This window comes from Rhea americana, unplaced genomic scaffold, assembly GCF_003343005.1.
Source record: "Rhea americana isolate MKP2758 unplaced genomic scaffold, rheAme1 scaffold_104, whole genome shotgun sequence".
Lineage (NCBI taxonomy): Eukaryota > Metazoa > Chordata > Aves > Rheiformes > Rheidae > Rhea > Rhea americana.
The window spans coordinates 1,083,530-1,099,903 of record NW_028185084.1 but is presented as its reverse complement, the minus strand read 5'-3'; the positions used below and the strand labels follow the sequence as shown (position 1 = coordinate 1,099,903).

Sequence of the window (16,374 nt, the reverse complement as noted above, 5' to 3'; positions counted from 1 at the left end):
CCAAATAAATAACCTTACAGAGCCTGCCAGGATCACGGGCTCACAAAAACAGCAGCCAGTTCCAGATACTGAACTGCCTTGATACAGTTTGGCTGCCAGTGATAGAGGAGTTAGAGGGCCTGGCTCTGGCCCTAACGGTGAATCTCATCAGTGCAAGCTACCATGTTTCTTAATGCTTCTTTTGTCAGCTGATTTCTGGTAGGGCCAACACTGTTAATTCCCTGCCTGAGGCAGCTGCTGGGATGGGAGAGTGTTGTGTGATACCTGCAGCTGGTTTGTTAGCCCTCTGATGCTTCCGTAGGGATGACTCCACAGTCTGGGTGTCTTTCTTGTGGTGCTTCCTTTCTCACAGCTTTGTGTAATGGGGAGGAGGAGGGCAGAAAAAGGACATGGGGAAGCCTGTGAGGAGGATGACAAATAGCCCTAGGTCCCTGCACAGTGCCCAGCAGGGTCTGTTTTCCCTGATGGGGAAAAGACAGGCGGGCAGGAATCAGTCCATTTGACAATGCTGAGCCACTGAACATGAGCATAACAGCTACTGCTTTAAAGGCAGCATCTTACTCCATGTGGCAGATAGCAGCATTTCAGGTATCTTCTGRGCCTGAACCCACTGGCCTCAGTCCAGCGCTCAGGTCTCTCAAAGAGTACCAGGCAGTGAAACCAGCTGGAAACCTCCTGACGTGAGGATGAAGCCTAGAGAGACTTCCTCTCCTCCCAGATGCAGACGTAGACCTCAGTGTGCAGTTTGTCCCTCACAACTTACAGCAGTTTCATCATCTGCAAGTTTGGAAAAGTCACAGCCCTGATAGTATTTCTTGACAGTGTGCCTGAGCAACTTAAAAGCCACTGAGATAATAAGAAAAACACAAAAACAACCCCTCCCACCCCAGTATTGTCAAAGACCTCCATTGATGCTTTTAATACTCTGCCAAATATTACACGTGATTAGTTGGTATAATACACAGTATACCATCTGGTCTGCAAGTAGCGTGTCCAGGGATGAATGATTGTTATCTAAGTTAGATACCCTGGAGTAACAAAAGAGCATGCACAGTTGAACGTGGATGCCTTGTAAGCAGTTGGTGTGCCCACCCTGCTCTGAGCAGCACACACGCAGTCATGATGGCCATCGTCCAAACCCCTCTACTTTCCCAGGGTTTGCTTTCATTCTCAATTAAATTAACAAAGCTCCTAAGGCAGAGTTGTACTTACAAAAATAAGATTTCAGTCCCAGTTTCCCTTCTTAGAGGGCTGAGTAGTGTTTGTCCTGCAGGATGTGGTGTCCCTGCTTCCAGTGCTGTCCCATGTTGGGGTCTGGTCCACCTACAACGTCCTTTGGGTCAGCAAAAAGGCTGTGCAAGCCCCTAGAGGTATTTGGACTCTGGCTTTAAGGACTCAAACTTCACTTGCATCTTTCCRTTTTTTTAAAGAGAGAGCAATATCCATGCTGTGCCTTAGCGCAGCGACTGGAACAAACTTGTGTGGTTTTGGGCACCCCGCTGAGGTGTCCATGTTGTGTAATTGTGCTAGTGATACAAGGTTTCTTTGAAAGTGGCTTTTCTGATAGCTAGGTATGGACTTCTCCTACCGTGCCCAGAACTGATCGATCTGCAGATACACATCTGTGAGATACCTCTGCAGTAGGCAGTGACAAGAACAACTATTTGTCATTCAAGGTTTGTATTCTAATAAGAATGACTCAACACCTAAGCAAGCCTAGGTTCATTTTTGTATCCCAGTGCATCAATCCTTCCCTCCCATTATTGCAAACCTGATGGGGTAACCACAGCTTGGAGTCTGTCCTTCCTCTGCCCTGGACAGCTTTGCTGTCCTTCTGAGCAAGCTTAGCAATCTCCGGAGATCCTCACGCCTGGGCAGCCAGGCAGCACCCATGCTGAACCACCCAGGCTGGCACTGGGAGCTGCACTTGCAGCTGAGGCTGAGCTGTCTGCAAATGCCCATCCTGCTGGCTGCCTGGTTCCTCCCTCGAGGCACAGAGTGAGGTATCTGTTACATGTGCAGCTCTGTCTCCCTACTTGGGCCAGGGGGTACTTTGTCTGCACTCATACAGTATCATTCCCCAAAGACAGGAGAGACATATGTTTGGAACCAGATATGCAGGCAAAACATCTCGAGGTTTTGGAGGTAGGGAGAAAGGGAGAAAAAAGACAAAGGAATCTCCTCCCAGTGTGTAGTTAAAACCTGCGGTTGTGTTTTGTTTGGCATGATTTCTCCATTGTACTTAGCTGGGCAGCCGCTCTCCCCTGGTCTTCCCAGAGCTACAAGCAGTGTCCTACGGAGATGACTAGATACCATTTCAGATGAAGTTTCCAAAGTAAAATGTGCCATTGTGTTCAGAGCTATAGTTTTCTGTTTTCAATATTAAAGTTACTTGTGGTTTCCAAGGGACAATATATCAAGCAGAGCTAACAGGCAGTGGAGAAGATGTAGATTATGAAAACAGGGGGATTAAATTTCATACATTTAGAGCTCAAGTCCCATCTCTCTTATAGTAGTGTAAGTGGAGAAGTAGTCTTGCAGGCTCACAGAACTGTACCAATTTAACTAACAATGTGTTTTTAAGCAAATTTAGTTAAACCAGTGGTCACTGCTGTATAAGCGGTGGAAACCTCTTTAAGGATGGATTCTGTCATGGTGCAAAATTAACTAATATTGCATGTATASCTCTGGTCTGAGAGCTTTCCTGCACTGGGCTGTTGCACTCATTCTAATAAAATCAGTTTCTGTAGACTGGGTCTGTCTGTCTGAGTAGCCCAGGCCTAAAATGCAAATAAAATCAGCAGTTAYGTCTTAAGAAAACAGAGATGAATCTAGAGCTGGGCATTGCCGTGTATTAGAGAGGTGATTCTCTAGCGTTTTTTGTCCCTTTTGCTCTGGTGACCAGCTGGGCCTCGGAGGAGTCACACAAAGGGCAGGATGCATCCTACATGTGTAACATTGTAGAGCAGCTCAAGAATTTTGTCATCTGAATTTTCTGACCAACAGACGGTGCTGGACAGAGCAGAGTGGGGCAAAAACTACCTACCCTGCAAATCATGCTGACCTTAATATTTGGAGTATAATTTTTGCCAACARTAAACATTTAATTAATAGCAGTACTCTGCTAACACCTGTGCTGCTTTTAAGATATACCCTCCAGCACCTTGCTTTCAGCTGCAAAGCAATGTTTTCTAGTGCTGCCTCAGGTTTCCCAAGGACCAGAAGGTGTCCCAGTGGCCTTCCTAGCCGGTGTACAGGACCCCAGTGTGGGACTGAACTGCTTCTGCCTGTACAAAGAGTCTCACTTGGGTGGGATTTAGGAACTTGTATCTTTTGCACTGTAAGGCATTGGGAGCGGCTTGGTAAGATTAATAAACTAGTAAATCCAGAAAGCTCAGTGGAGCTGCGCTGCATTTCAGTAGGCTGGCTTAAAAGTTTGAAATTTAATGACAGAAGGAAGTTTGAAATACTTTTAAATGACCCAGGTGATTTAGGAAGAACTGATTTATGGAAGTGGCTTTGGTGCTTTGCTCCCTTTACTTTTAGTGAATCTCTTAGAGCTCTTAGAGTCATATTTTAAAATGGGACCTTTGCTCTGACAGTGCCRTCAGAAATGTTTGTTACTGGCTGGGGGCAAGTGTTGCAGGAGAGCTTGTAGCCTCAGGCCTTACCATTGCTGTTCCAGTCTTCCAGACTTCATTGCTGGAGCATCTGTCACTGGAGCACGCTGCTCTCTTGCTGCTCATTTGTGGTCTGAATGGATGCAGCAACACCTATGATTTGTTCTTTAAGGATAAAAGGTCCATATGCAGCTGGGTTCACCACAGTCTATCAGCACCAAGAGCAGGACAGAGTCAGCTGCCTTGGACTAGGGCAAGTAAAGGGGCTTGCTGATCTCCCTCCATGGAAGAGAAGTTGCATCCTGAGCAAGGAGGAGATGGAGGCTGGAGCTGTGGACAGGGCCTACCTCACCTCACCTCCAAGTCGCTAAGGTCTCCTAACCAGGCTGTGCAGTGCCACTGGAGACTACTGTTAGCTTCATTGTGAAGACCCTCAGAAAATACCTGCTGCACGTTCATGCTGGACACCAYGACTCCGAGCCCAGCCCTTCTGAGGTCTCGGCAGTTTATTTCCAAAAAACATCCAGGTGATCCTGAGCAAAGACTCTCCTTCAAAGGACAGGACGCTTTCACGTGTTAGCTGGTGTAAACATAGATCACCTGAACTAAAGCTGCTGGAGTTATTTTGATCTGATGGGACGTAACACACTGGCAAATTTGAATCAAACTTAAGGTGAAGGCAGTTTAAGGTAGAGCTTCTTGGTGGATGAAAACTGGTCACAAAGGAAGAAAAGGTAATAGGCAGTGACAGTATCATGTTTACTGGGTGAAGAAACAGATTTGATTTGTTGTGGTAAAATTAGTGTGAACTCTGTCTTCAGTGGAAATACCCCTGACTGGCCCAGGCATAGCTGAGAGGAGAAGCAGGGCTCTAAGATCCTTACATGGAGAAGTAGAGATGCTGCAGTCCCCATCTGAGCACATACAACAACTTCAGAGTTGTTTTTCTTCTATTTTCTTTACCTTCTGCATTTGCTCATTTTTCTCATGCACCCAGGGCCAAATTACTGGACGGTATGTGATTTGCTAGTCAAGCTGCTTTATCACTACCATATGAGCACTCTGTTGTGTGCAGCATGGTTTCATCAGAGCTAGTTTTGGTCCTATCTGCCCATCACTTATTCCAGCCTGGAGTGGCCCCRATCTGGCTCCTGTCAGCTGCACACTTTATTCTCTAGAATTAGTGATAAGGATTAATTTCATCTTTTAAAAAGGAGACGAAGAAGGATGCTCTGTAGCATCCTCTCCCCAACCCAGATTGTCTCTGTGTCCTGCAGAGAGCTTTTAAGGACGTACACTGATTACAGAGCGTGAGTATGTGAGTAGTCTGTGGATGAACTAGCTCCAGAAGGAAAGGAAAAATATCTGCACCCCCCCACACCAAATTATTAGCCTTCCTGAGAGGCTCTAATTAGCTTGACAGGGCATCATGTCGGTGCAGCTTTGACGTCACGACGTGACCTCACTGTGCCGTATAGCTGCGGCCTTCATCTTTCCGCGCCTGTCTGCAAAGAGGGCATTTCAGGGTGGCCTTGCTTCCCAGCGATGGTGTCAGGACCAATCCGCTGTGGATACCGGCGTGACAAGGGACATGTAATCACCACGGATAGATGGAAAAGTATGAAGTAGCCTTTGTGCATGCATCTTCCAGTGTGGTTAAGTCAGATGAGGCCAGTCTAACTTAACGCGGGGGAAACAAAATGCGTCTGGCCAGACGTGTCAATGGCTGCTCTGTGARGGCTTTCTGAGGAGCTCTTCAGAGATGCACCGAGTGCCTCTGTCACCCCAGAGCAGCGCCTCTGAATGCTTTGCCAGTCTGCCTTAGCCACAAACGCTGGGCTCGTTTTGTGGAGCCTTTGGAGAAAGCTGCGTTTCTCTATGACAAAATACCAAGTGTCTCAGCTGGGAAACAGCCTTCCCTCTTTTGGTGGTTTATGGTGGGGAAGGACCTCCACTCTCTCTTTCCCTGCTTCTCCTCCTCTGGCTGTTTTAGTTGGATACTGAAGGGCTTGTAAGATTTCCAATATTTCTGGTGGAAATTTTCWGACCTGAGAGAGGCATTTTCCCTTTGGGGATTACACCATGCTTTAAATGTCTGTTCTCTTTATTTTATRTGCATTTTCCTGCTTTTGTTTGACTTTCTCACAGATTGCACTATATTTAATTCAGAACATATCCTATAATGCTGTAATTGTCAGTCGTGTCAGCCAGTTACCCTGACGGTTTTTGCTTTAATTTTTTTTTCTTTTTTACTTTCAAAATAAAAAGAAAGCCAGTTGCTGCTGCTTCTCAGGGATTGAATTAATGCCCTGCTCTTGCATGCTGTGGCATCATGTAACACCAGGAGAGAGCCAGTGTCACTGACTGACCGATAAAATTATTCCTGCGGCATTGTGGAACAAGTTACTGCTTTAGGAAGAGATGAGGTTTCACCTCCTCCTGCTGCCTGAAATGTCAGTTAGACAGAAATCTCTGACAGTTGTATCCTGCAGCGTGATCTGCCCCCGGGGCGGCCGGTTCTGTTCCCCATTACACATGAGCTTCTGTCATTGATCACAGCAGATGGGATCCTTGGCCGGGGTAAATCAGGTCCTTCCACTCAGGTCGCGGGAGTTCCACTGTTTAACCTTAGCTGAAAATCTGTCCTGAAATCAAACCAGCGAAGAGGAGATCTTTTCTGAATAGGCTGATAGAAGGTGAGTCTGAGGAGACTGGCTCCCATGCTGCCCACAGTCTTGCTTTTTGCCGCCTGCTAACAGAGCTAGAAGTCCGTTTAAATGCTGGTAGGTTACCTAACAACGTGGAGTCCATTTGCCAAAAATGGTGGTTAACCGTCTTTGTTAAAGTGAAAGACCCCTTAGATGCTCTSGCTAACTAGGATTTGGAACATGCTACAGATAGATGAGCCCACAGAGGGGAGGATAAGCATATCTGAAAACCACTGATAATACGTCTTCCACTTGCTTCTGTCCTGCTGGTTTTAAATTAGCAAAATTCCTTTGAATTCGCTTTCTGATGCTACTCTGCAGAATAAGGCTCAGATCRTTTGATGACTCTTGAGTAAATCTCATGGCACTTTCCTGAGATAGTTCGCATTTTGCAGATGCAARAACAGAGAGACAGAGGTTTCTCCATGGGAAAACAGAATTCAACCTGATCCCACTTTTCYTTTTCTTGCAGATCACGTATAATACAAAATATAGCTGATGAYAGTGTGACTGTATGTTATGTCAGCAAGCAACACAGCTGGTTTTCAGCTTCAAAATGAAAGGAAATTGCTGCTGCTTCTCAGAGTTTTAATTAATAACCCTTTTTTTTTTCTATCCTGATATCTTTCCTCCGCTTCTCGTCTTAGCTTTCATTATCTACTAGTGACTTTCAACCTTTTCTGATTTGCAGATGCCCCGAGCCTGTCCTTGTGAGGGTGTGAGATCCGTTATCACCAGTTGTAGATCCTTGGTAGCAGCTTTGATTTTCTTCAGTGTCTTTTGCAGACCTCTTTTAGAAGTCCTCACAGGGCCTTTAGGAGCTAGCCATGCAGCTACCTGCTCTCCTCTGCCCCCCACCTACAAGCTGGTTGTTGCYCCTAATTGCTCCTTGTGTTGCTGATCCAGTTCAGGTGAGCTGCAGGAGTAGGGATCACTGAGAGCTCACCTGTGAATCTGGTGCGTAACTGTCCTCTTGTAGTGTGCTTCTCAGGTTCAGCAGTGGCGAAATTAAAGTTATGGATGGCTTGGCTATTTTTTAATGAAAAGTGCATTTGCTAAAGAGCACTTGGGAAGTGGGAAGTTAATAAGCCTCTTGACAGACRGTGTAGGAAGTGTTGTAGCTTTGGGACTGCTGGAGAGAATTTGAGTAAGGTGGCAAACTCTCAGGGTTTTCTGGGGAAACCTTGCCAGAAATCTGCTGTTCTCAGTCTCATGGTCACGGTTTGGTATTCATCAACGCCATTTCCCTGGGACAAAAGTAAATTAGAAACTGTGGAGAGGGAGGGAGAGGCCCCATCTCTCTTTGCAAAAGGTCTGAGTCTTGCATCCACAAGAGTGGATGCTGCTCTGCTTGCCAAAGTAATAGACTTGGATGAAAGTCATTCTCAGTGTGGTTGTGTGTTAAAATAAATCTCTTGTGATTGTAGTGCTGACCTCCTGGGGGACTTTGATTTTATCTGTGCACATGGCAAACCTACTTCCCCTTGTAAAGGAACCAACAAGATAGGGACTCTGATAAGAGATTATGTGGGAATCCTAATTTGCTCATCCTGCGAGGTGTGGAGGACTTAATTCCTTTGACTGGGAGAGAGTTAAAATGGCTGCAAGGAAGGAAGTGAGGAATTAACAGCCCAGCAGGACACTGTAGCTTGAATCCACAGGGTAGGGTATAACTGGAAGTCAGGTTACTGTCTCACTGGATTAGTTACGGAGAGTTAGACTTGGTCACAAACTTYCAAAACCTTGAAACCAACAATAAAGGTTTTGTTGCTGTTAATAGACTTTAAACCTTTTTCTTTCAGTAGCTAATTCTCTTTTAATTCAGAACTCTGTGCAGTCCTAAGGCTGGACAGGTAATGTAGAAGCTGGTAATGCAGACAAAGTTGGTAATGTAGGTAATGATGGTAACATAGGATTTTGCTTATGGTGTGATGCACAGGTTTCATGTTTGCTTTTGCCTGCATTCAAATCAGGAACAAAGTTCCCACTGGCAAATGCAAAGGAATCAGGCCATTAAACAGTTTATGTGGTTATGTTCCCCTGTACTTGTTGGGCAAAGCAGAGTAAAAGCCTGATCTCTTGCAAGAGAAGTCATCCTGTGCTCTCAGGCGGTTTGTCTTTATAACTAAAAGAGAAAGAAATGTTTAATGAAAACTTAACCAAGGTAAATAAAATGCAATAAGTAAATATCAGAAGGTTGTTTGTCTTCTCATCCTCTGAGATAYTACTTACAGCATCTCAAAGGACACTTGGTTTTCTTTGGTAGTTTTCTAATTAGATGATAGCATCACAAGACAGACAGAGGGCTGGGTCTTGTTTTTGCAGCAGAGCTGATGTGAATAATTGCAGAGTCCATCAGCTGGGAATTACTGAGCCAAAATGCTCCTTGTTTGCAGAAGCATCTCTTTCTTCACTGCGTATTCACATTCATAGATGAAGAGACGTGAAGCAGATGAGATGAGAACAGTTTAGCTGTAGGTGAAGATATTGGCTGAACTTCTCACATTTCTCATACAACTTAYGTATGCTCTTGAGCTAAGATAACATCAGCTGAAAGTGTTTAGTACATGTAGCTCTCTGATTGACCCACCCTTGCTCAGAGGGCTATGGGGTTGTGATTTGCTGTGCTTTGAAAACTACAGCTGCAGCAGCAATTTTGTTACTTAYCTGCTCAGTCAGGTAGCTTCAGCTTTCCCTGCCTTGAAGCATCTAAAAGCCTGTAGGAACTTCCTGGAGCTCCCTACATTTATATCAAAAGCAGAGGGATGCTGTTACTTGTCTTCTGGTTTCTGGACCTGTAAGGATGAATTTGGGCCACGTTTGCAAGCTTGTGCTTTGCACTAAGAAAACTAGAGTTTTTGTGTGATTGGTTTCTGTAGTGAAAACATATTCTTATATAGTCACCTCAAGGAACTGGGACTTCAACAAAAAGGCCACGGTCATGAGAGTTGGTACCACTTATTCCTATGCCATTCCTGCAAACCAAGTGACTTCGTAGCTGTGTGCAAGTAGTAAGGAGCAGAGTGGGCCAGTGCTCTGAGCCTCCTCTCATCGCAATGAGCAACAACAAGTCACACAAGTAATTTTGTTGATTTTTAGTGGGAGGAATAGCATGATTATTTGCTGAYCCCTGTGAGTAAGAAAGTCGTAACCTGGACCACAGGGTTTGTAGCAGATTAGCAAAATGCGTTTAGCACAGAAGCAAGAATGAATCTSCTCAGAGCTCAAGGCAGGACTCCGTGCAGGACTTATCTAGGAAAACTGTTGGCAAACTCAGAATAGTTTGGAGAGATGAAGCCTGGGGAGGTAGTTTTGGTGATGAATTGTTTGTGAATGCACATCTGTTGTGCCAGAAGCAGGAACGGGGTGTGTTTGTTCAGCCTGACTCCAGACACATTGCCTGAATGGGTGGGAAGCTCATTTCCCCCTTTCCATATACACTCCCTGTTTCCAAACAAATCCCCCACCCTGTGTCACAGTGACATGAGAACAGATTTCTTTATGCTCATCACGTTGGTCATACAACTGGAGGCATCCCTGTCGTGGGATTCACACTCTGTAGTTCATGTACTAGTGCTTGGAACCAGATGACCTGAATATGAGCTCCCCTCGTTTGCCAGAATGTGTTCCACACTCATTTCTTGTCTGCTCAAAGCCTGCTACAGCCCTAGCTGCAACGCTTGAGACCTCTTCCACCTCCAGACAGCCCTTATTTCCCTTTCTTGCTGGGATGATTTTACTGCAGTTGACAAGGGTTATTTTCTCATATGGAGGATTTTGTCTCTAAGTTAAATGTTGTATATCAAAGACACAAGCAACAATTTGTGGAGGCTGCCCATGTCTGAGGAGTAGTAGTCTGGTGCATTAAGTGAGGATTTTTTTTTTAAATCAATCGTATGTAAATTTTCAGTAAGAGCAGTAACTGCCTTCATGGTAAAACATTTGCCACATACTAAAGAGTTTTCAACTTTCAGGTCCTCTGTAGACATTTAATTAAGTGAGCAGAAAAACATGCTTGTTGGTCTTTGTCTCTTAAGCATCCATGAGAGGACAGTGCTGTGACTTCTAGGAGGAGCATCTGTGTTTCAGCCTTAGCCCCCTCCATTCCTGGCCACTCCATTTAGCTCCATTGCTAGTATCTCTTATGTTAGAGATGGGCTGAGCCGGGGCATTAGGCATTGGCTCAGGATACTCCATCACCGCTGGAAGATTTAGGATGTTTCATGTAGGCCCATTGCTGCTTTTTGTCCATGAGCCTGTGTGTTTCTCATCTTCTTTGCATCCTTGTCCATGAATGAGAGGATACTGAATCCTGCTTTCCCAGGATTTTATGTCTAGCTTGCACTGGTTTTAAGTGACAGCTGAGCAGGGCTCTGTGCTTCTGAGGCTCTTTGGCTTTCACATCCTAAAGGTTTTCCTGTGCTGCAGAGCTAATGGGCACTCAGTAGCTTCCAGTCTGTGTCTCTGTGTCCCCCTGCCATTAATACTTATCCATACAGCTGTAGTCATGCTCAAAGTGCTTTCTTAAGCATTAAGGAGAATAGCTAGGAGTAGAGGCTGAGTCAGCACAAATGCCAGGCTCAACTGACTGGCCCAGAGGCTGATTCACGAGCCTTCGACAAGTGACATCTGAGGCTGGGGGTTGGAGAGGGGCTGTCACACTTCTCCATGGGTGCTAAGCCTTGCAGGACCTCTTAGAGAAGCAGTGACTTCACTCCTTATATTCAGTTTAGCTCAGAAATCTGTGCTTTTCCTGCCTGTCAGGTCATGCTTTGTGGTGGTGTCTCACATACTGAAGAAGATGATAAATCTGCCCTCATGGGCACTTGGGTCAGGCTGTGTCACTGCGACGGGCATCAGTGGCCTCCTAAGCACCTCTGCCTCTCCATCTCTACCGTACCAGCTCTCCCAGCGGAAGCAAGAGCTGGGACGGAAAGTGTAGTCTAGGAAAGTTTAGCCAAACTCTTCCAGCTGTAGTTTATTGTATCTATTTTGCTGATATCCACCCTTTAGATAAATAGCACTAAGTTACACACATTGTGACTCTCTTGATGTGGTTAAAAAGGCTTGTATTAGCCAAGCTAATCTAACTCCAAGAATAACCATGGGAATTTGACTGTATCTGTTCCAGCTTGAGTCAGTCACTGYGTAGTAAAGTGAGAATCGCCTTCCTGGCTAAAAGTCTAGCAGCAGTGAAACTTAAAGTCAATCAGTGGGGTTTTTTTTCTTCCTTTTTTCTTTGAACAAAACTCCTGCCTGTGCCTGACCTCAGACACCCGGAGCTCTACCTACAAGAAAACAAAATTTCGCATTTACAATAAAAAAAATGTCTCTGTAGGCAGAAAAGTGAGTTAGCTAACAATCCGCAAAGCTATGGTCTATTTATTTACCAGGCTGACTCCCTGATGGGGAAACATGTGGGATCTTTTAACTTTTTCTTCTGCACAGATGTTCCCTCTGCTCCCGAGTTTCCTCTTGATCTTTGGTTTGCTGTACCATATGGTTAAAATGCTGGAGATGTTCTGCGTGGTGGAAGAGGAGAAGGATTCTGTGTGTTTAAAGCAAAAACAGTAAAGAAATCCTGACTGTTTTTTCCTATGTTAGCAAAAAAATATTTTTTGAGGGAAATCTGTTAGGGTAGCAAAAAAGTTAGCTCATACACACTCTTCCGGGTGCATAGCATTTCTAGGACTAAATGCTGATTGAAGAGTCCCCCCAGGGTAGCTTTTGCTGCCACTTCAGCACTTCAGCTTGTATCAAGCTGTAGATCCAGTTCAGGTGAGGAGATAGGGGTCCTGCAGGGTCAAGTAACAGAAACGTTGTAGACGTGCCCTGTTTCTCCACTCTGGCAGCGCTATTCAACTCCATTTGGCCCTGAAGCAGTTTTGTAGTGGAGATGAAGAGTCGTGTTGAGTGAATGAAAGCCTGTTGACACGACTTGCTCTCCTTACATACCTTTCTCTGAGGAAAGCCTGTGGACTGTGAACTGTTGATTGAAAAACATCTCTCCTGGTCTGTTGGAAATGGGACACTGGACTACTGGGCTCTTCGATGAGACCCAGAAAAGCGGCTTTTCTGTTTTCCGAGCAAGGTCGCCCCTCCAGCCTCAGGAAGCAGGGGCTGCTGTATAGGATCAACACAGACATAGAGCATTTAACTGTACATCTCAAATGTGGAAAAAAGTGAGGCAGAATATAAAGCTTTAGGTATTTATCTTGGTAGCACCGTGGGCTGAGCAGCAGCAAAAGGATGCGCAGGGTGAAAGGGAGAGTGAGTGGCTCTGCTGGTTTTCAGGGCTGGAGATGATCTCCCCTGGGCTGTCCTACGAAGATGTCACTGGAACAAATGCGTCTTCCCTTCTGAGTGAGTTTGTGCTTGGCCTCTGGGCCTACCCTCAGCCTTGCTGGCACTAGTATGTCCTGGCTCCTGACCTGAACAGGGATTACAAAGGCGTATTGAGGAATATCAGAGCAGCATACTGCTTGCTCCACAAAAAGGCACTGATGGTCAGCAGTTTGCTCCACTGTACACATTGGCCACAGCCCTCAAGACTCCATTGAGCTCCTCAAGTTAAACACTGATTGGCCCTTAGCACAGCTGTATTAGACRTGGTGTATGGAAATAGTGTACAGAAATGAATCTACAGCTCAGCAGATAAGTCATAGTGTTGCGCAAAGTTTAAGAGGTCGTGGGCAAGATCGTAGCTGATATAGTTGAAAATCTGGCTCAAGTGGTCCAAAGCTACATGCTCAAGTGTTGTSGTCACTGACTGAGCACGTGCCCACCGTGGGCTTTTGCAGTGTGCCYTCTGGTAGTTCCCAGTGGTGTAGCCCTCCGGGGGGTTCTGTTCTCCCAGGGCTCTCTCCCTGCTACCCTTTCTCGGCTGYTGTCCTCCATGTAGGGACTGCAGTGGAAGGTATTTCCCAAAAGTCCATTTGTCTCTCCCTGGAAAAGCAGAAGTGCTCTTAATGGAACAGGGCAGTGGGCATTGCCTTGCCAGCAAGAAGACAAATTGGGTGTTAAATAGCCTCTAAGCTGGTTGCTTCAACAGCAGTTTTTGCCAGGTGGGTGGTCTGTCATAGGGGCAGGTAAAAGCTGTTTCTTCATCAACCTGGGCAGACTGTGGATTAGAGACGAAGCATGCATTTTGTAATGAAGGATGAGAGCCTAATTTTAGCACCACAGAAAGGCCGGACTCAGATGTCTGCCTGGGCCCTCTCCCAACTGCTGTGCGCTGCCAGAAACTTGCCCTCCCTTTCTTGGAGTGAACTGTATCATAYGTTTTTTTATACAGACTCCCCTGCAACCAGGCACAGTGATTCCTGCCGTTGCTTTGCTTTGCTAATCCTCTTTCAAAACACATGCAGACTGCCCTGTCCCCAAGCAGGCTGTCCATGCCTCCTGCCTAAGATGTTTGTTCTGTTTCCTTTGCAGATGCAGCTTCTGGACAAGTTTCCTATTGAAGGTGGCCAGAAAGACCCCAAGCAAAGAATCATCCCTTTCCTACCAGGTAATGCCTGTCAGAGGCCCGAAATGAGATGAGTGAGAGCAGTTGGGAGTTGCCATTCACCAGCYACCTTCTCTAGTACTTTTTGTGACTGGTCTTACAAATCCCTTTTCCGAGGGACCTCACATATGCTGGCCTGGGGTACTAGGTCTCCACATCACAAAATAACTGGGATCRTCCTTAGGGCTCCCAGAGGATCTTTTATCAGCTGCTTAGATTCAGGTTGCTACACAAAGGGATTCAGTGACTCCAAAGGGGCTCTCCTTATGGGGTGCAACTGTACAGTCTGAGCCTGGCCAGCAGCCTGGGAGGCCTCTGGAGGCCAGAGGCACTGTTTTCTTCATTTCTGTCTTTGTGGACACAGTTGCTGTATAATAAGGAATGAATAATTAGGGTTGCCACTGAGTTATAAAGGAAACTGAGGGAAGCTTAAATGCAAACAGGGATTTCTGCAGAGCTGGCCAAAAAGATAAGTAAATATCTCTTTGGCCTGATGCACTGTCTCTCTGACAGCTTTCTTAGAGGAGCTGCACATGATAGATATCCTCTCCTCAGGATAGCTGAACACACTTGCATACAACTGCTTCCAGCAGCGATTGCAGGGATGGCATGGAGGAGAGGAGCCAGACCGCAGCATGCGCTTGGAGAGGCACACTCAGGCCAGCTCTCTATTGTCTGGCTGCACGGTTCTGGCTGTTGGTTTAGGGTTTGGCTTGCTGCGCCTCAGCATCCTTTGTGTCAGGATAAATGGAGTATTTTCAGCCTGTTAAAAGGTTCGTTCCGTCTTTAACTATAAGAAGGAGATCCCAGCTCTTCCTCACAGGTCTGTAAAGGGAAGCTGGGATGGGAGGCCTTAGTTCCCTGGGAATGTGCTGCAGTCCCTGACACTGTTTGTAGGCAGAGCAGCTGCTCCAGATGTGTGGTGAGAACAGCTCCAGGCTAGCAGGGAAGTGAGGACCTGGAAACCAGTGGTGCAAATACATGACACAAACACTGGAGCCACAATAGGACAGTGCAGCAGCCTTGCAGCCTCCACAGGCATTCCGGAAAGCAGCCCCAGTACCAGAGTTTGCTCTCTGCGGTTCCCTTTGCTGCATCCAGGCCCACTGCTACCAGGGGGAGGTGATATTGTGTCCTCCATTTCCAACTGGAGTGGAAGAAGTGCCCAAATTTGGGGGCTGTCTTTCCAGCCATATCACCAACAAACTTGTAGATAAGTCAGTTTGTGAAATGGCTATACAATAAGGGTTGGTACTRCTGGCCTGCCCTTCTTGCTAGAAAGTGTTTTAAGATCCATGAAAAGCACCATATAGAAATACAAATGACTTTAGATGAGATGCTGTAAGAGCATCTGTATCTGCCGCTAACAGTTGTTCYTCCTATATTGACGGTCACCGGCCAATTTATTCTGCTTTATCTTAGAAAAATGTTGGCTGAATCCTGATTGCCCATACTTACAGTATGTTTGCAGTTCTCAGTGATGTRTATCCTGATATATGGGTGGGTGATATTTGTGGAGGAGGAGATACGTCCCACTTGCCCATTACAACATTTCTCACTCTTCTCACCCTCYAAGAACTTTATGGAGATGGTACTGCTGGGTGTCCCTGAAGGGAAGGGTTGTATCTGGAAAACATTTGGGCTGACATAGTGTCCCAAAGAGAAGARCTGCCAAATTTGAATAGACCTCAGCTGTATTTAATTTAAAATATCTGTGATATATGTTCTACTTTTGATATCAAATCTCTGCCTCTTTCTTGTTGAACTGCTGAAAAGCCCTTGTTGCTTTATTGGGGAACAAGGTGACTCAGCTAAATGTCAAACAATGTCAAAGTCTGTTAAATAAACTAGCTGCTGTAATTAGAATATGCATGGCATTTCTGCAGCCTGAGCCATGGATTACTGAAACAAATACCTAGCTATAAACTGTCTTAATTAAAAAAACAGCAGGGCAGATGTTTGTACTTAAATCCGATTTTTATGAAGATGTCGTGATCTTGCTTGCTTATTATGGGCCTGATTCAGCCAAGTTGGGGTGACTCTGCTTGCCAGGTGCTGAATGCCCTGAACTTGCCTTTGAAGTTTGCAGGCTTGGTGACATCCCCACCATTAGGCTGATTTTAGAAAGCTGACACAGCTGCTGGGTATCAGAACTCCTGCTTGTCAGCAATGCTGTGGTGCTTTCTGTAGCCCAGGGCCCCTGAGCATGACATGGCCTCCTTGCTGTAGCTCCTGACAGCCTCAGCTCATGTTCTGACCACTGCTGGTTTCCTCCCTGCATGGCATCATGTCTGAGGTTACACTGAGGAAGCGTCAGTCATGCTGTGTGCACCCTTCTGCAGCCACTGCACATCCGGWGTTGCTGAAAGACTAGCGTGGGGAAGTTGTTGACATGGCATTGACAAGCAGACTGCGGCAAAGTCACAGGGAAGATGTCTAGACAGAGAGACAAACAGCCTCTGGGACACCCTTCTGGTCCAGTCCCTGATCATCTAGATGGGAGACAGGACATGCAGAGGGTCTCCCTGGGGGGAAAGAA

General features: G+C 46.0%; 1 protein-coding gene across 1 annotated transcript in view; it reads left to right on the top strand.

The window, feature by feature from the left end:
* The window catches only part of SH3PXD2A (SH3 and PX domains 2A), a 214,259-nt gene that overhangs the window by 19,546 nt on the left and 178,339 nt on the right, over positions 1-16,374 (top strand). Inside the window, exon 2 of the mRNA XM_085307810.1 lies at positions 13,763-13,838. Coding sequence (XP_085163936.1) covers positions 13,763-13,838 — 76 coding nt within the window. The remainder of the gene's footprint in view (positions 1-13,762; positions 13,839-16,374) is intronic.